The sequence below is a fragment of the Culex quinquefasciatus genome, chromosome 1 (assembly GCF_015732765.1).
Source record: "Culex quinquefasciatus strain JHB chromosome 1, VPISU_Cqui_1.0_pri_paternal, whole genome shotgun sequence".
NCBI classification, from domain to species: domain Eukaryota; kingdom Metazoa; phylum Arthropoda; class Insecta; order Diptera; family Culicidae; genus Culex; species Culex quinquefasciatus.
In genome coordinates, this window is record NC_051861.1 from 109,433,783 (window position 1) to 109,454,077 (window position 20,295).

Here is a 20,295-nt window from a genome sequence, read left to right on the forward strand (position 1 = left end):
CCACTTGCAGTGTTGCTCTGCTAATGTGGCAGCAAATGTGTTCTTGGAGATAGGAAAAGAAAGTGTGAGAAGCATGCTCCTTTTTCATGAATAACTGTAAAAAATGTAAAAACATTTGCATATTTCTTTAATTACAGATTTTATAATAAAGGAATTATACAACAAAATTTAGAAATGAATTAATTTATTTAATTTATTTTTACTGTGTTGGAAAGAAAAATAAAACAGAAAAAACGTTTAAAAAGTACAGACAGGCTAACACGTTGCTCCTTGTTGGCACTTTTACAGGCCAAGAAACTTGCTTCTTAGACTGAGCCATAACTTTTAGATATCTTGGTAAGGAATTTAAAAAAACAATGACTATGAATATTTCAAATCAACTAATGATTTTCTAGTTTCGATTGCATAACAATGTAAAACCTATCTTTCTTATTAGATTTTTTGTCAAATTGTAAAAAAAAACACTTCAAAATTTTCAATTTGAAAACAATCAATCCTCCAAAACTGTCACCAATCTTGCACAATCCATTGATCATTCGACAAAATTGCCAGACTCACCTGTTCATATGAAACTCAAAATCCCGTCCCACACTAATTAGACTAATAATTGTTCTCCGTTTCTTCAATTTTCCTCGCAGACGTGTCAACATTCCAGCCGGATTTCGCCGAGCCAATCATCAACATCTCGGTCGCCATCGGACGGGACGCGACGTTCACCTGTCACGTACGGCATTTGGGCGGCTACCGGGTAAGAGAGTCATGCCAAGGTTTGAGCCTCGGGATTTGCTGTAGACAGACAGGACTGCAAACCACAGAGAGTTGATGAATTTGCAATGTTGTCGTGCAATTTGGTCAAATTTTTAAATTATTTTCTTTAAAAAATATTAAAAAATATTTGAATTATTTTTAATCAACTTTTCAACAATTTCGTGAAATTTTCAAACCAGTTTTTTCCCTATTCGATTTCATAAACACAATTTTCCCAAAAAGTCACACACTGTCTAATCTGATCTCCAGGGTAGTACGTGAGGATGCGTCCGATCTGACCTGGGCCAGCAAATCTGGGTCGACGACGGGACTGTGATGGGAATAGAATGAGCTCCCTGCTGGCCGGCCGGCCGGATAGACAGACTCTGCAGCGTCAGACAGGTCAACGATGGCCGCGCAGCAGGGCCACTTCACTTCGACGGAGGTTCAGATTTCTTGGCGTACCACACGGTATTGATTGGTGATTAAAGGGGTGCTACAATGTTGAGTTTGACAATGTATGACTGGTGTTGTGTGAATTTTAAGGGACTTTTAAATTAAACTTTCTAAAAGAATTGTAAAGTATTGTTTTTATTTAATCTTTCATCTAAAAGCTATTGCTAACATATTTTAAAATGTCAAGATGAATGTAAAAAATATTGGTGCAAAAGTTACCTTAAAATAATTGAAACATGATATCAGTTGTGTTTTTTTATTTTTTAAAGGATCAAAATATAAATACAAGGACGAACAATATATTGCAGTGCAACAATTTTTTTACATAAAGAAATCTGTCAAAACTAATTTTACTTTATTTTTAGATGCAAAATTGAATTTAAAATCAAAAAGTGCTGTACGGTTTCATCATTTTCCAAAGTGCTCATGCCTAAAATTTTTATTTTTGAAAAAATACAGAAAATTTAAAAATGTCTGAGAAGCTTTAAGATTGGACATCTTGTTGCTGAAGTAGAGCCAAAAATGAGTTAATTTTTGTTATTACCCAAAATAATTCCCAATTTTCCTTTTTTTTGTGGTCCTTCCGATAAAAATATTATCAAAATTTAAACCCCAAAACTAACATATTCAAAGGGCCTAGTTTTACATCTCAAACTATTTTCAAATCTGTAAATATTTTTATCGGAAAGGCCAGAATTATTACATAAGCTCATTTGAAATTGAAAAACGGATCAAAAGTGGGATATCAGCATTTAAAAGATGAGTACAATTCTAGTGATGACCTGATAGAAAATTTTCTGAACTTTTTGAAAAAATATTTGCAGACTTAAAGTTTGTTCAACACTATCAAAAACAACGAATCAACATTTTCAAAATAACTCGATAACATCAGGTACTTTTACCTAGAAAACGGTACACTTCATCAAAATTACTTTGAAGTACTTTTTGATTTATAATCCGACTTAGCAACTAAAACTGAAGTGAATTTTTCTTTCGTTCGTTGTACCTTCCTCTCTGAGGTAAGGCTATAAACCTGCTCTAAAAATGAACTTTGTATAAAAACGTCGTAGACCCACCTTCATATCGACTCAGAATCGAAAACTGAACAAATGTCTGTGTGTATGTGTGTGTGTATGTATGTGACCAACAAATTAGCTCATGTTTCTCGGCACTGGCTGATCCGATTTGACCCGAACCTGTTGCATTCGACTTGGTTCAGGGTCCCATAGATCGAGTTTTTTACAGATTAAAGTTTCGAAAAGAAGTTCAAAAGTTATGTATAAAAATGTGTTTTCACATATATCCGGATCTCACTTAAATGTATATAAACTATGTCCGGATCCATCATCCGACCCATCGTTGGTTAGGTTATCAAAAGACCTTTCCAACGAGTCCAATACATTGATGATCTGGCAACCCTGTCTCAAGGTATGGCCACTTGAGTGATATGTACTTTTTAATTTTTTATTTTTTCCCAAAGTGTTGGAATTAGGATTTTTCAATAAAAATGGCAACACTGCCAAATATGTTTTAACCATGCTAAGTCATAGCTGAAAAGATCTGTCTGTTTTGATTTTTTGAATCAAAGGAATGTATTTAAAATAAAAAAACGTTTTTGCGCTAATTATTATGTTGTTTTTAAATGGTCTCTTAAACATTAACAGGGTACCACTTAAATCGACGACCCTCTCCGATTTCTATGAAACTTTGTAGACATGTTATCCTAGGCCTATTTAAGCCATTTTGGTGTATATGGAGCCATTAGTACTCGAAAATATCGTTTAAGAAGGGCGTAAGGCATTTAAATATTTTTGTATTTTGCAATTTAAAATTTACTGTATCTCAAAGCCGTTGCATCGTATCAAAAAGTGGTCAAAGACAAACTTGTAGGAAATTTAACGGACTTTCCGAAAAAAATACACTGAAAGAAAAAAACACTCCACTTTTATGAGATTTGTTTATTTTTAAGTTAAAAAGTCAAATTTGAAGGTGAGCCCACGAGTTTTATTCGTTCAAAATTTTTGTGAAAATATTCTAAGATGCTACAAAAAAAACTCACGAAAAATGCAGGATGGAGCAACTCATAAAAAAATTCAAAAATCATTTACTGAAACTGTTTTTTTTTTAAGTGCTCTAAACATCAAAATTTTCAAAAACCGAATACGAGAGTCGATTCTCCAGACAATTTTACACAAAAGTCTCCATATTGACCATTGTCCTAAGACCAATCCTTGTGAAGTAACAGCGGTTTTAAAAATAAAATTGTTGAAAAAAAATGGTTTTTTGATGGTTTTTGACAATTTTTATATGACAGACTTGATTTTTCAGTCTCGTAAATATTTTTCCCGGAAAGCTCGTCCAATTTCCCATAAGATTGTCTATAAAGTTGAGTGTTTTTTTCTTTCAGTGTATTTTTTCGGAATGCCCGTCAAATTTCCTACAAGCTTGTCTTTGACCATTTTTTGATACGATGCAACGGCTTCGAGATGCAGAAATATTCAAATTCCGAATTACAAACATATTTGAAACACTTGCGCCCTTCTCAAATGTCATTACCGAGTGAAACTGGCTCCATGTACACAAAAATGGCTTACATTGGCGTAGGAATAACATGTCTACAAAGTTTCATTGAAATCGGAGAGGATCGGGAACAACCGATTCCCTATTTGACATGGAATTGCTTTTTAGAAAAAAAAATCATTTGTCACGCAAATAACAATAAAAATAAACTTTTCAAAAGTTGAACACAATTTCTATAAAAAACTCGAAAAAAGACAAGACAATTAAAAAAAATAGCAACTCATATTTTGATTCCAAGAGAAAACTTGAACAATCAGCCCTAAAGAAAAATCACATAAAATTTCAATGCTCATTTTTTAAATGGCAACATTCCTCGTTTTTAACTGGAAAATTAATAGTCAAAAAATTAACCCCTTCCCGCCCAGAGAAAAATCGAGATTTTTTACGTTTTTCACCATTACTTGTTTGCCAATTACCAAATTGGATGAAATTTTAATGGTAATAAGTTAACATTCTACACTCAAACCCCGATGGTTTGACACCAACTGTTGTCAAACGAACGGGATCACTTTTTAGTTTGACACCCCTTTTACACGGAGTTCACACTCACTACCAAACGTATGTTTTGATAGTGTGCGTGAGCGCCGTGTAAAAAGTGACAGTTCGTCACTTTTTAGTTTGACTTTGACCAACCAATGGGGTACAAACTAAAAAAGTGTCAAACGAAAAAGTGACCAACCACCGGGGGTTGAGTGTATATAAATTAAAAGACAAAAATTAGTGGTGCTCTGGAGTAACCATGGGCGTTAGAGGGTTAAAATGACTTAATGTAATTTGATTTTAAATCTAAAATCGCTTTAGACAAGAAATTTGTTAAATTTGTTCCAGTTTTATCAGAAGCAATGCTTTTCTTATAATTTTATGCATGTTTTTAAAAACATTTCATTAAGTAATTTTTATAACAGTCTTAAAATAAATTTCTTGAATTTTGTCAGTTTTACAATTAAGTATATTTTTTTATATTCTTAACAGTTCAAAGTTGTTGTTTATTTTATAAACGAGCAGTTCTCTAGGATTTCGGTCATTCGATTTTTTTTGTATTTTTTAATCCGACTGAAACTTTTTTGGTGCCTTCGGTATGCCCAAAGAAGCCATTTTGCATCATTAGTTTGTCCATATAATTTTCCATACAATTTCGGCAGCTGTCCATACAAAAATGTATGAAAATTCAAAAATCTGTATCTTTTGAAGGAATTTTTTGATCGATTTGGTGTCTTCGGCAAAGTTGTAGGTATGGATACGGACTACACTGGAAAAAAATAATACACGGTAAAAAAAATTTGGTGATTTTTTTATTTAACTTTTTATCACTAAAACTTGATTTACAAAAAAACACTATTTTTAATTTTTTTATTTTTTTGAAGGCATAAAATGCCAACTTTTCAGAAATTTCAGGTTGTGCAAAAATCACTGACCGAGTTATGAATTTTTAATCAATACTGATTTTTCAAAAATCGAAATTTTGGTCGTAAAATTTTCAACTTCATTTTCGATGTAAAATCAAATTTGCAATCAAAAAGTACTTTACTGAAATTTTGATAAAGTGCACCGTTTTCAAGTTATAGCCATATTTAAGTGACTTTTTGAAAATAGTCGCAGTTTTCATTTTTAAATTAGTGCACATGTTTGCCCAGTTTTGAAAAAATATTTTGAAAAGCTGAGAAAATTCTCTATATTTTGCTTATTTGGACTTTGTTGATACGACCTTTAGTTGCTGAGATATTGCAATGCAAAGGTTTAAAAACAGGAAAATTGATGTTTTCTAAGTTTCACCCAAACAACCCACCATTTTCTATCGTCAATATCTCAGCAACTAATGGTCCGATTTTCAATGTTAATATATGAAACATTTGTGAAATTTTCCGATCTCTTCGAAAAAATATTTTGGAATTTTCAAATCAAGACTAACATTTCACAAAGGCCAAACATTCAATATTACGCCCTTTTAAAATGTTTGTCTTGATTTGAAAATTCCAAAAATATTTTTCGAAAAGATCGGAAAATTTCACAATTGTTTCATATATTAACATTGAAAATCGGACCATTAGTTGCTGAGATATTGACGATAGAAAATGGTGGGTTGTTTGGGTGAAACAGAAAACATCAATTTTCCTGTTTTTAAACCTTTGCATTGCAATATCTCAGCAACTAAAGGTCGTATCAACATAGTCCGAATAAGCAAAATATAGAGAATTTTCTCAGCTTTTCAAAAATATTTTTTTCAAAACTGGGCAAACATGTGCACTAATTTAAAAAAATGAAAAACTGCGACTATTTTCAAAAAAGTCACTTAAATATGGCTATAACTTGAAAACGGTGCACTTTATCAAAATTTTAGTAAAGTACTTTTTGATTGCAAATTTGATTTTACATCGAAAAATGAAGTTGAAAAATTTTTACGACCAAAATTTCGATTTTTTGAAAAAATCAGTATTGATTAAAAAATTCATAACTCGGTCAGTGATTTTTTGCACAACCTGGAAATTTCTGAAAAGTTGGCATTTTATGTCTTCTAAAACATATCAAAAAATAAAAAAAATTAAAAATAGTGTTTTTTTGTAAATCAAGTTTTAGTGATAAAAAGTTAAATAAAAAAATCACCAAATTTTTTTACCGTATTATTTTTCCAGTGTAGTCCGTATCCATACCTACAACTTTGCCGAAGACACCAAATCGATCAAAAATTCCTTCAAAAGATACAGATTTTGAATTTTCATACATCATTTTGTATGGACAGCTGCCGAATTTGTATGGAAAATTATATGGACAAACTAATGATGCAAAATGGCTTCATTGGGCATACCGAAGGCACCAAAAAAGTTTCAGCCGGATTAAAAAATACAAAAATTAAAATTGAAGAAAAAAGACCGATTTCGTAGAGAATTGCTCAAACGTGACTTTAACCTAGAGAGGAACAGTTCAAAGAAATTCATGCATTTTCATTTAAAACAAAAAACGTTTGGATTTTATGTGAAAGTTATGTTTTCCGATCTTATTGATTCATTGAAGCATATTCCACATTTTTTACATATTTTCATAAAACATTTTAGGGGATTCCTGAGGGCTATCCGGATTTTCAATGTCTCAAACAGTCGTTCATTCCCAAGTATATTTAAAAATTGAAATGAACCTTTGGATATTACCCTTCTAATATCTAATTACAAGCTCAAGATGATTCGAATGCATTTTTTTTTTTGAGAAAAAAAAAGAATACAGGGAAAGGGAAATATGCCCATTCTCGGCGGATTTTGGCGAATTTCAGACTTTTCCGGTTTCTCTACTTCAGTGCCTACCGTGGGTTTTTTTTAAAGACCAACCACTTTTCCTGAATTTCATCAGAAAAATCCGTTCTCAAAATACAGATTTTAAAATATTTAGACACCATTTTTGTGTGGACAGCTGTCAAATTTGTATAGAAGCTCAAGCTATGTAGATTAGTAAGGAAAAGGCAGGCAGGTTTTCAAGCTGTCAAATAGTTAGTTAGCACAAAACCCGGATTTTATATGGAGATTTTCAGAAAAGTTAAAATTTGACCATATTCCGGGCAAATTTCACCGGATTTTTTTCAGTGGGGTTGTTTAGCATGCCAAACTGAACCGAAATACGCCTTTGAAACACATTTTTTTTTTAAGTAATTTCAACTAAACGCGATTTTCGGTTCAGTTTGACGTGCTCAATAACCCCACAGTAAAAAATCCCGTGAAATTTGCCCGGAAAATGGTCAAATTTTCACTTGTCTGAAAATCTCCATATAAAATCCGGGTTTCGTGCTAACTATTTTGACAGCTGTGAATTCTCGCCTTATTTTATCTAATCTACATACCTTGATAGTAGCTTGACCTTCAAAACGACCGGCTTGGTAGTCAAACAAGTTCGAGGCCAATATTGCACACTTTGCACCAAATTCTCCACTCTTGCAAATCATAACTACACACAAAATATTTGCACACTGAAAATCATAGTAAAAAAAACCGTAGAGAAAAAGTTGCTCAAAATGACATCCTGAACACGAGAAAAATAAAAGTATTCGAAGAAAAATTTAGGATTACAGTGTTAAAAAATTGAAAGAACTACAAATACAAAACGAAAAAACATCCAAACATTTGTCTATCAATCTGCATCGGGGGTCCTTAAATTGAATAAAAATGATTAAAAAAGAATTTGATACAATAATAGAAGTGGAATTAAATATCTGAAATTATGCAGCTAATTGTAGAGCAACATCCCAAGAAAGCATACAATCTCGAGAGTACCTTTTGACTAGCTTAAATATTGCCATCATTTTCAAGATTACATGTTATACAAACAGGAAGACCCATTTCGCAACAATATATTAACCATTTTACTACCCTCTACGAAATGCTACTAAACCCTCACCCAATTAAGCTAATAAAGTGTTTATTTTCTCCTGTTCTTTTCTCCTCTCTAAACATGCCACTTTTCGCCACAAAACGGAAAAACAACAACAACCTCGTTCAACCGCCTTGTAATGACAACGACCTGGCCTGAATCTGAACCCTGGACGACGACCCTACCTCGGGGGACCACTTGCGAAACCACACAAAACTATCATTTCTCGGGACCAAAACCCCCAACCCCAACTCCAAACACAATACGAACAAATGTTTATTCTGACCTCCGTCCTTCGGGCTACAATCCCCGGGAAAATCTCGACTCTCGACTCATTTGCACACACTCCAACTCGCATTCCCGAAATCGGGATGAACCTCATTATCACTTTCTCGCAACCATCCCCAAAAAAAATGATAACAATCTGCACGACGACCCTCCCGCCGGGAACAAACATAACCTCACTTCCGACTCCAATAACAATCCCATAAAACCGGTATTCAAACGATCCCACAACACTCGACCAACAAATCCGCCCCGCGCGCCACACATTTTGACATTCTCTCATAATATTATTGAAAAATATCCCTTCCGACCGACCGGATTTAACCCCTCAAACTAAAAAAAACCAGGTGGGCTGGGTGAAGGCGGACACCAAAGCCATCCAGGCGATCCACGAGAACGTCATCACGCACAACCCGCGGGTGTCGGTGTCGCACGCGGACCAGAACACCTGGAACCTGCACATCAAGCAGGTCACCGAGGACGACCGGGGCGGGTACATGTGCCAGCTCAACACCGACCCGATGAAGAGTCAGGTGAGTTCGACTTTTTTTTTGTCATATTTTTCAGATGTTTTCCGATTTTTTTTTTTTCGGTGTGGGAAAGGGTTGAAAATGGGGAGCAAACTGTTGAAATCATGTGCAAGGGGTAATTTGGCAAGTTTTAAACACTTTTTGAAGAGAAATCTGAGCGTTTATATTGACTCTATGATTTTTCACGCAAAAAAAAAAACGAATTAGGAATAAGTTGCTACACTGAAATAAAAAAAAGTACCAAATTCCTTAATTCAAGGAATTTTGGCTCCTTTTCTTATTAAGTAATCCAAAACACCCAATAACTAAATAAGGAAAGGAGCCAAAATTCCTAGAATTTAGGAATTGGGTACTTTATTTTTATTTCAGTGTAGTTTTGGCTGCGTACTGCTAGAATTGGTTGCGTGAATTGTTATCGTACTGTACTCAACGATTAAATTTGATCTTTTAAAATTATTTTAGGATCATTTTTGATTAATATAGGCTGCGTACTGCATGTACTGGTTGCATACTTCTATAGTTGGTTGCGTGCTCTTGTATTTGTTATCATACTGTACTATAAACTCAACAATTACATTAACTCTATCAAAAGAAATCAACACGGAGAATATGTTTTTTTTCTGACTGCATACTTCAATAATTGGTTGCAAACTTCTATAGTTGGTTGCGTGCTTTTGAACTTGTTTTCACTCTGTACTAAAAACTCAACAATTACATCAACCCTATCAAAACTAACAAAATAAGGAATACTTAGCTTGCTTTAGCAGTGTATTGCTAGAATTGGCTGCGTACTGTTCAAAACGGTTACATATTTGATTGTAAGAAAAGGTTTCGTTCTAATAATTTTCGTACTGTTAAAATAAAGTTTGAAAATAAATCTAATACTGCTCAAAAAAGTAGCGTGCTAGTGTTTGAGTATTTCCAGAATTGGTTGCATGCTGCCAGAAATGGCTGAAATATTTGTTGACATTCTAATATATTTGTAGTACTGTCAAAATAAATCACAAGCTGTTAGAATGAGTTGCGCACGTTGATTTAGACGCGTAATCCTAGATTTGGTTGCGTTCTGCAAGAGTTTGTCTAATACTTTGACATCTCACTAAAGTTATATAAACTGATTTCTGCTCAGAATTCATTGCAAATTTCTAGATAAATGGCTGCGTAATATTGTACTCGTTATCATACTGTAAGACTTGTTTATGTTCTTATACGTAGAGTACTGCCCAAAAAAGTCACAACATTTTAGAATGAGTTGCGTACTTTGATTTGGACGCGTAATCATAAATTTGGTTGCGTTCTGCTAGAATTTGATGAATACTTAAGACGTCTCACTAGATTCGACTGTGTACTCCAACGCTAGATAAGCTAGAGGGAGTTGTTTTTAGATATGATTTCATACTGCTAGTTCTGGCTGCATACCGCTAGAATTTTTTGCATAATCTTGTAATTCCCAAGTAACATTTTTTTCCAGGAGTTCTACAAGAGCTCTTCAAGATAGCTACAGCATAGCAGTTTGGACCGCGATAGGATAAAATTCTCTTCAAAACTTCTTCAGGAGTTTGGAAGAGTACTTGAAGAGAGTTTTATCCTACCGCGGTCCAAACTGCTATGCTGTAGCTATCTTGAAGAGCTCTTGTAGAACTCCTGGAAAAAAATGTTACTTGGGTTAGTATCATTCTGCTGGAGTTGTTACAGTATTGTTGCTAAGTAGGGCGGCAGAGTGCAGAAACTTTGAAAGCGTCTCTGACTCTGACTTTTGAAGGTTTAGTGTCAGATTTAGAATTGACTCCGGAATCCGGAAAACAACGACTCTTACTCTTGCTATTGAAGATTTGACAACTCCAATTCCAACTCAGAAAAAACACCTGACTGCACTAACTGCACTAAATCCAACAACGATTTTCATACACATTGACCTTAAAATTCAACTCCGACACCAGAAAATTAAAAAAAATCGACTCCGAAAACTGAAGATATAAAGACTCCGACATTGGCTTATGATGGTTTAGGTAACTCCTACTCCTACTTCGATATCTGAAGATTTGAAAACCCAACTCTGGAAACTGAAGACTCCAACTCTGGCTTCTGATAACCGGGCGACTCGGACCCCAGCTCTATAAACACCTAGTTCAACCGACTCTCCAACTCTAAAAACAATTCCTATACAAATTTGGTAACACCGATTCCCCTGACTCAAACTTCAATAGCGATTTTCATCCAATTTGACTTAGAAAAGTCGACTCCAACTCCGACATCTGAAAATTTAAAGGCCTAAGACTCCGGAAACTGGTCACTCCGACTCCGATTTCGGGTAACTTGGACTTTAGCTTTAAAGAACAACAAAATCAGATTCAACTGACTCCAACAACAACTCCCAAACAAATTTGTTATAAGATAGTCGACTCACACTCCGGCTTCTGAAGAATTAAAACTCCGACTCCGTCCTTTTAAGATTTGTAGAGACTTCAATTATACAAAATCATCTGTCTTAACTGATTCCAACTCCGACTCCGACTCCTACTTCAACAACCTTCCTCAATAATATTTTATTTTGTTATTTTTTATGTGACCGAGACGGAGTTTGACATCCGCAGATTTAGCGACTCTGACTTCGGCATTTGGAGAATTAGCAAAACCGATTTCAATTCTATTTCGTAAAATTTGGTGATTTTTACTCCAGCCTTATAAAAAAAACTGATTCCAAACTCCGACTCCGACTTCTACTCTAACTCCAACTCAAATTGGTTCAAAACAGACGACCTCAACTCCGGCTTTCTGAAATTTAGGGATTTGAATCTGGCCTCTGAAGATTTAGCGACTCCAACTCCAGCTCTGAAAAAACATCTGTTTCCTATTGTGGATTTAGCTCGTACCTGGATTTTCTGGCATCTTCTCACGGTCATTGGAAACGGTCGTGGATAAACCTAGGGGTTCCCAGTTGGAGTGAAAAAAATCAATTTGTAGAAAAAATATGGATTAAAAATTTGTTTTTTTATCACTTCTCCGACATCAGGAATAGTTGTTTGAACATGCTCGCAATTTTTTAATTTGGTCGAAAAAATATTATTTTTCTTGAAAAAACTTTCATGTTAATCACATGATCACCCCTAATTCTGGCTCGATGCCGCCATCATGCGACCGCGTGCTCCGTTTGTTTGTCAACAAAGCTGCAGCTGGATGGTGAGACGAAGTGAGGGGGGAAGAGATTTTGATATTTTTATGCCCGCATCTGGCCCGCCGCCTATTTCGTCGGTCGTTGAGTCGCCGGTCGTTTCCAGCGACCGAGTCCAGCTAGGAACTGATCGTACAATATTTCGACAACAAATCAAATTTCGTCTGAATCCGATTCTGACATCTGAAAATTTAGCGAATGCGTAACGTGATTTTCGAATGATCCCACTTTGTTTACATCTACAAAGTAGGAGGCTGTTGAAGCACAAGCACATGACTTTTTTTGCTGGGAAATGACGGAAAAAAACGGAATCGACGTAACACCTTATTATGTGGCCCTCTTAAACCTTGCGGTTTCGTCAACGGATCCACAGGCGTGTATCGTTCTTTTTGCGACAAGACTCCGCCTCCCGGGTCTCCTAAATGTGAAGGTATGGCACGGGGAGAGGGCACCGAAAACCTATATTTACACTAAGAATTTATTTGCGTCCGCCTCGGGATTCGAACCGGCGACCACTGGATTGTGAGTCCAGTGCGCGGTCCGATTGCTGGAAAATGAACTGTTTTATAATCACATTAGTGTCATTCTGCGATGTCGCAGATAAATTCCTGGCTGATTTTGGTATCCTGCAGCTCTTCGTGGTCCAACGAAAAAACATCGCTAATTATAGCGACGCTGATCCAACAAATCAAGAAGATTTTCACTAAACCAGGTTTTCAAACGTAATCAAACAATAAAGACAGCTTCTGGATGGATACAACTGCATCAACTACATAAACAACTTCGATGCATAAATATAAAAGATCTCGCCTTCAACAATTTTAATATTTCTTGACTTCAACTCCTTCAACTAGAAAGCCACACATTTTTCATTCTAGCAAAAAAAAAACAGAAAAAATTAATGATCGATGACAATATTCTCTACTTTTGTCGAACAGTAAATTGGTTCTACTTTGACAGCTCAAAATTGAGGCTAAATTTGGCGACTCCAAACTTCAGCTCTTTGACAACATCTGACCCACTGACTCTTACTCCGAATCTTAAAATAACTCCCATACATTTTTTTTTTTAAATCCGACTCCAACTCCGACAACTCAAAATAAAGAGACTTCAGAATCTTAAAATCGAACAACTCCTATTTAGCTTCTGAAGATTTTGCGACTTCTGCTCCAGCTCTATCAAAATACTTGGCTCAACTGATTTTAACCCCGACTCTGACTCCGATTCAAACAACATTTCCCATGCAAAAATGTTAAACAACAGCTGGCTCTGACTACGGCTCTACGGAAACTCTTACTCTAAATTCGGCCTCCTTACCTTACTTTGACTCCAACCGCAACGTCCTCACAAACTTTTTCAAAAAATACGACCCATTTAAATTGATTTGAAAAAGACGACTCGACTCCGACAACTGAAAATTCAGAAACTCTGAAGATTTAACGAATCCGACTCTAGCTTCTGAAGATTTGGTGCATTTGACTTCAGTTCTATAAATGAAACGTGCCTCCACTTATTTCAACTCCTACTTCAACTCCAACAGCAAACTCCGACTCCAGCTCTAGAAAACACTTGACTCCACTGGCAATCCAATTCAGACTTTTACTTCAACCCTGACTCCAATTCCTTCAAAATTGGGTTTCAAAATAACCAACTCCTACTTCGGCTTCTGGAAATTTGGAGACTCCAAATCCAACTGATTCCGATTTCCCATTTTTTCGACTCTGTCTTCGAAGACAAGTCCCTAAAAAATGGAACCCCTAACTCCGACTTCACAACTCTGATATTTAGTCGCATACTGCTAGAATGAGTTGCGTACGTTCCGTTCTGTCAGATTTAGTTGCGTACTGTAGCAAAGCAATTTGAACTCTCTCTCTCTCTGTGTCGATATGAAGGGACCGTCGTGAGCGGGAGGTATCAAATCATAGAGCGAATAAGGCAGTGACAAATCTGGAGTTTTGCCTTCCTCACTGAGGTAAGGCTATAATCCTGCTCTAAAAATGAACTTCGTATAAAAACGTCGTAGACCCACCTTCATGTATACATATCGACTCAGAATCGAAAACTGAACAAATGTCTGTGTGTATGTGTGTGTGTATGTGTGTGTGTATGTATGTGACCAACAAACTAGCTCATGTTTCTCGGCACTGGCTGAACCGATTTGACCCGAACTTGTTGCATACGACTTGGTTTAGGGTCCCATAGATCGAGTTTTATACAGATTGAAGTTTCGATAAGTAGTTCAAAAGTTATGTATAAAAATGTGTTTTCACATATATTTGGATCTCACTTAACTGTATGTAAACTATGTCCGAATCCATCATCCGACCCATCGTTGGTTAGGTTATCAAAAGACCTTTCCAACGAGTCTAAAACATTGAAGATCTGGCAACCCTGTCTCGAGATATGGCCACTTAAGTGATATTGATATACTTTTTTGAAGCCCGATCTCACTTAAATGTATGTAAACTATGTCCGGGTCCATCATCCGACCCATCGTTGATTAGATTATCAAAGGGAGCGTTCTTTTATTACGTAACGCAGTAGGGGAGGGGGTCGGAGGCCGTGTTACGCTCCATACAAAATTTTTAAAATTTGTATGGAAATTTTGTTACGAGGGGGGGGGAGGGGGTCTAAAAGTCCGATTTTTCGCGTTACGTAATAAAAGAACGCTCCCAAAAGACCTTTCCAACGAGTCTAAAACATTGAAGATCTGGCAACCCTGTCTCGAGATATGGTAACTTAAGTGATATCGATGTACTTTTTGGAAGCCGGATCTCACTTAAATGTATGTAAACTATGTCCGGGTATATCATCCGACCCATTGTTGGTTAGTTTATCAAAATACCTTTCCAACGAGTCTAAAACATTGGAGATCTGGCAACCCTGTCTCGAGATATGGCCCCTTAAGTAATATTGATGTACTTTTTTGATGCCGGATCTCACTTAAATGTATGTAAACTATGTCCGGGTCCATCATCCGACCCATTGTTGGTTAGGTTATCAAAATACCTTTCCAATGAGTCTAAAACATTGAAGATCTGGCAACCCTGTCTCGAGATATGGCCACTTATGTTAGGTATGCACTTCGGAAGAAACCGGTCAAGAAAAATTTCAAATGGGAAGCAGCGGCAGCGCTAGCAAGTCAGAGAGGGTGAAGAAAAGCCCCAAGAAAACGTTCCCTCTTCTTTGTTCTGCTGATCGTAAAGCTGTTTCTTGACCCCTTTCCTTCCGATCTGCATACTAGCCTTTAAGTGATAATGATATACTTTTTTGAAGCCGGATCTCACTTAAATGTATGTAAACTATGTCCGGGTCCATCATCCGACTCATCGTTGGTTAGATTATCAAAAGACCTTTCCAACGAGTCAAAAACATTGAAGATCTGACAACCCTGTCTCGAGATATGGCCACTTAAGTGATATTGATATACTTTTTGGAAGCCGGATCTCACTTAAATGTATGTAAACTATGTCCGGGTCCATCATCCGACCCATCGTTGGTTAGATTATCAAAAGACCTTTCCAACGAGTCTAAAACATTGAAGATCTGGCAACCCTGTCTCGAGATATGGCCACTTAAGTGATATTGATATACTTTTTTGAAGCCGGATCTCACTTAAATGTATGTAAACTATGTCCGGGTCCATCATCCGACTCATCGTTGGTTAGATTATCAAAAGACCTTTCCAACGAGTCAAAAACATTGAAGATCTGACAACCCTGTCTCGAGATATGGCCACTTAAGTGATATTGATATACTTTTGAAGCCGGATCTCACTTAAATGTATGTAAACTATGTCCGGGTCCATCATCCGACCCATCGTTGGTTAGATTATCAAAAGACCTTTCCAACGAGTCTAAAACATTGAAGATCTGGCAACCCTGTCTCGAGATATGGCCACTTAAGTGATATTGATGTACTTTTTTGAAGCCGGATCTCACTTAAATGTATGTAAACTATGTCCGGGTCCATCATCCGACCCATTGTTGGTTAGGTTATCAAAATACCTTTCCAATGAGTCTAAAGCATTGAAGATCTGGCAACCCTGTCTCGAGATATGGCCACTTAAGTGATATTGATATACTTTTTTGAAGCCGGATCTCACTTAAATGTATGTAAACTATGTCCGGGTCCATCATCCGACCCATCGTTGGTTAGATTATCAAAAGACCTTTCCAACGAGTCTAAAACATTGAAGATCTGGCAACCCTGTCTCGAGATATGGCCACTTAAGTGATATTGATATACTTTTTTGAAGCCGGATCTCACTTAAATGTATGTAAACTATGTCCGGGTCCATCATCCGACTCATCGTTGGTTAGATTATCAAAAGACCTTTCCAACGAGTCAAAAACATTGAAGATCTGGCAACCCTGTCTCGAGATATGGCCACTTAAGTGATATTGATGTACTTTTTTGAAGCCGGATCTCACTTAAATGTATGTAAACTATGTCCGGGTCCATCATCCGACCCATTGTTGGTTAGGTTATCAAAATACCTTTCCAATGAGTCTAAAGCATTGAAGATCTGGCAACCCTGTCTCGAGATATGGCCACTTAAGTGATATTGATATACTTTTTTGAAGCCGGATCTCACTTAAATGTATGTAAACTATGTCCGGGTCCATCATCCGACCCATTGTTGGTTAGGTTATCAAAATACCTTTCCAACGAGTCTAAAACATTGAAGATCTGGCAACCCTGTCTCGAGATATGGCCACTTAAGTGATATCGATGTATTTTTTGGAAGCCGGATCTAAAAAATAGATGAAACTTGTGTACAGCCATTGTTGTGAGGAAGGCTCCAACCACATAGGTGGATTAAGTTAGTTTTTTTTTTAAAGGTCCAATAAACCAAATTTTCAGTTTTTGCTTTTTTGGTGTTTTTTAATACCCCTGACTCAATGCGGTTCTAAAAACACCCAAAAAGCAAAAACTGGAAATTTGGTTTATTGGAACTTTTCAAAATAAAACTCCAGAAATTAATTAACCGATGAAACAATATTGATACCGAAGAGATTGACAGCCAGAGATACAGTATTTCCTGCTCACGTTAGTTGATGTTTACATTAGGAATGAGCATGAAACAATCTTTGTTTACAATTTGACATTGGTCCAATTTCTTTGTTCTTCCAGAACTAGATTTGGCTGCGTACTCTTAGATAAGTTTGCAAGAATGTGTTGCGTTCTTTCGAAATTTGTTACGTACTGCTAGAATAGTTTGCGGTAATGACACTTTGAGATTTTATTTGATTTAAGATCTACAATATGACTGACCTCCATCAATACTGCTCCACTCACCCCTCCACAACCTCCGCACTCCCGGGTCTCCTCGGATCGAACGCAGCGCTAACCCTCCCGTCCAGCTCCCTAGCGACCGCAGTCTCCGTTGCAACCCGTCGCACCTTCTTCACTGCGTGACCCCGCGCCTTCAACTGCTCAACAATGGTCGGATCCACCGCAGCCTCGTACTCGATCCACATCGGTGCCAGCTGGTGATGAACCCGGGGCCCACCCATAGCCGCCCGGAGATCTTCCCCGAAGAACGCGTGCCGCAGGATGAGCTGCAGCGTTGCGGTGGTGATCCGGGTTCCGCCAGCTCCGCCGGCAATCAACCGGACGTCTCCGGCCCCGTCGATGACGATCGCCGGCGACATGGAGGAGAGGGGGCGCTTCTTGGGCGCGATGAAGTTGGCCGGCGATGCCGGCACGCCGTAGATGTTGATGACGCCCGGCGTTGAGAAGTCGTCCATTTCTCCGTTCGGGATGATGCCGGTGCTGGGGGAGCGCAGCTGGGCGCCGAAACTAGAAGAGAGTCAGGTTAGGTTTGGGTTGGGATTCAACTGGAAGGTACTTACTAGTCGTTGATGGTTCCGGTGGCCGCCACGGCGTCGCCATTCGGCGCCAGCGCCGAAACGTGAGCCGTGCCCAGATCTTCCGGGTTGGCGAAGTCCGCCCCGTAAAACTCGTAACTGGTGTACGTCCGGTTGTCGTCGATCTTGGCCCGGATGTAGTCCGCGTAGTCTTTACTGGTGAGATTACGGATCATTTCCTCGATTCCTGGAACGAAGGGGGGATCGCCCAGTCGGGTACGGACTCCGTACGCATGTTTGAACGTCTCGATGACCCGGTGCCAGGTGAGGGGTTCGCTCGGGTCCAGATCGTCGTACCCATCCAGGACGTTCAGCATGTGCAGCAGGATGGTGCCACCGCCCGGGAGGGCGGCGCTGTACACGGCGTTACCGTTGCGGAGTACGGTTGAGACCGGAGGTAGCCAGCGGGGTTCGTAACTCAGAAAGTCCTGCTCCGTGATGATACTTCCAAACGCCTTTAGGTCTTTCAGCAAGATTGGAAGAAGACTTCCATTTTTGGAGTACAAAGCATCGGCTCCCTCTACGGCGATCACCTCCAAGGTCCTGGCGAAATCCGGTCGCTTGATGATGTCCCCCTCCTTGAAGATGTCCCCGGTCTCCGGATCTACAAAAATCTCCCTCAATGAAGTTGTGTTCAGGATCTCCTCCCGTATTTCCAGCATGGCATCCGCCATGTACGGATTCACGATGTGTCCCCTATAGCAAAGGTCAATCGAAGGCTCGATCAGTCTCTTCCACGGCAACTTCCCGTACCGTTGGTGCATCACCCAGTACCCCTTCAACGCCCCGGGCGTCGCAATGGCCAACCCTCCGTGCACCGCGGCCTCCCCATTCCCCACGAACATATCTTCCCGCGCCCCGTTCGCCGCAACCTCCCGGGCGTCCAACACCTCAACGGTCCCCTTCTCCCGGTCGTAGATCGTCGCCAGAAACCCACCCCCAATCCCAGCACTCTCCGGACACGCGACCTCCTCGCAGATCATCATAGCTATGGCTGCGTCCGCCGCCGATCCACCCTCCCTCAGAATGCCCGCCCCAACGGGGGCACACTCGTACGCGTTGGACGCCACCGCGCCCTGCGGCTTCGTAGACCTGACCCCAAACTCGTCCAACTCGTGCTCGTGCAGAACAAAGACCACGCCGACCGTCATGGCCCCGAGCCCAAACAGCGCGGCCACCGTCAGCAGCAGCAGGTTCCGATGGTTGCACTCGAAGCGCCTGCCAGAAACCAGATCTTGTTGACTCTTTTGTTGACTCTTGAAATTGCTCGCAGTACTTACAGCATGTTTGATCACACCTTAATCCGGTCTCCGGAGTAGCAACCGCTTGAAGTTGAACAACGCGGATACAAACAAGTAAACAAACCACCCACTAGCAGCTACTCGCTGCTACTAACTCGAGCCACTTGGGCTGTGTATTATCTCGCGGTATCGCGACTTTGAGTTTTGTGTACTCGCGGAGATTGCTGGGACTACGAAGTGAAAGGAGCCGACCGGAGTTCATTGAGAGCGCGTTGAGTTCATTACGGACAATTAGGTCGTAAAAGAGAGCGCGGGAGAATTCATTGATAAGCTGGACGGTGCTTGTACTACGCTGTGTTTGTGGAGCTTAAGCTTGAGCAAACAGCTGGAAGTGCATTAAAATCAATTATGTTGAGTTGAAGTTCTCGAAACCAGACCCGCTTCAAACAGTTCGAACAACCATTAATCGCTTTACCCTTTTGCATAACCGAAAAATTCCGCGGAATCATTACGACATAAAGACAGAGGTTTAAAAAATGTCCGCGACCTCCCCAAACCCATAACCTCAATCCAATCAACTCTGATGCGTGACTTGTGGGCGGGGGCAAAGCCTGTCTGAGCCGATTTGCAGCAGCAGCAGATGTAAAACGATTCCGCGTTCTGTTGTGTGTGTAAAACATTCCGACCTGTGAAGAGGAGGAAAAAAGTACGCAACCTACCCCCCAATTACAGGATTCGTGCCGTTGGGGAGGGTGAAATGGCGGTTGTTGGACTCAAAAATAATGATTTAAAAGATTAATTTCAAAAAAGGATTAAGAAAAACCATAAAATTTTAAGTACGCAACCCATTCTAGAAGAACGCAACCAGTTCTAACAAACGATACTAGTTTATAGCCAGAAACCTGATTGTAGCTATCAAAGCTTACTCGAGACTTAAAATATGGACTACAAAAAAGAGTCACAAACGTCAAAATCTTGGAGTTCGCAATCCATTCTAGAAGTACGCCACCAGTTCTAGCAAATGATACCAGTTATTACAGTTTGTAGCTTTCAAATCTTAC

General features: G+C 38.8%; 2 protein-coding genes across 3 annotated transcripts in view; one reads left to right on the forward strand and one right to left on the reverse strand.

Moving 5' to 3' along the window:
* LOC6054008 (lachesin) overlaps positions 1–20,295 on the forward strand; it is a 223,424-nt gene that overhangs the window by 147,853 nt on the left and 55,276 nt on the right. For both annotated transcript variants that reach the window (XM_038266948.1, XM_038266949.1), the window contains exons 3-4: positions 639–748; positions 8,766–8,951. In XM_038266948.1, coding sequence (XP_038122876.1) covers positions 639–748; positions 8,766–8,951 — 296 coding nt within the window. The remainder of the gene's footprint in view (positions 1–638; positions 749–8,765; positions 8,952–20,295) is intronic.
* Positions 17,340–19,471, reverse strand: LOC6051483 (scoloptoxin SSD14). The gene is made up of 3 exons (XM_001867884.2): positions 19,274–19,471; positions 17,979–19,211; positions 17,340–17,925 (listed from the first exon to the last, which is right to left on the reverse strand). Exons 1-3 carry the CDS (start codon positions 19,276–19,278, stop codon positions 17,418–17,420), a joined length of 1,746 nt encoding a protein of 581 aa, XP_001867919.2. The 5' UTR covers positions 19,279–19,471; the 3' UTR covers positions 17,340–17,417.

Excerpts from the sequence above, each read along its gene's own strand:
- LOC6051483 (XM_001867884.2), bottom strand. Across the intron at positions 17,926-17,978 it reads ACCGGAACCATCAACGACTA|TTTCGGCGCCCAGCTGCGCT; the intron begins GTAAGTACCTTC and ends ACTCTCTTCTAG.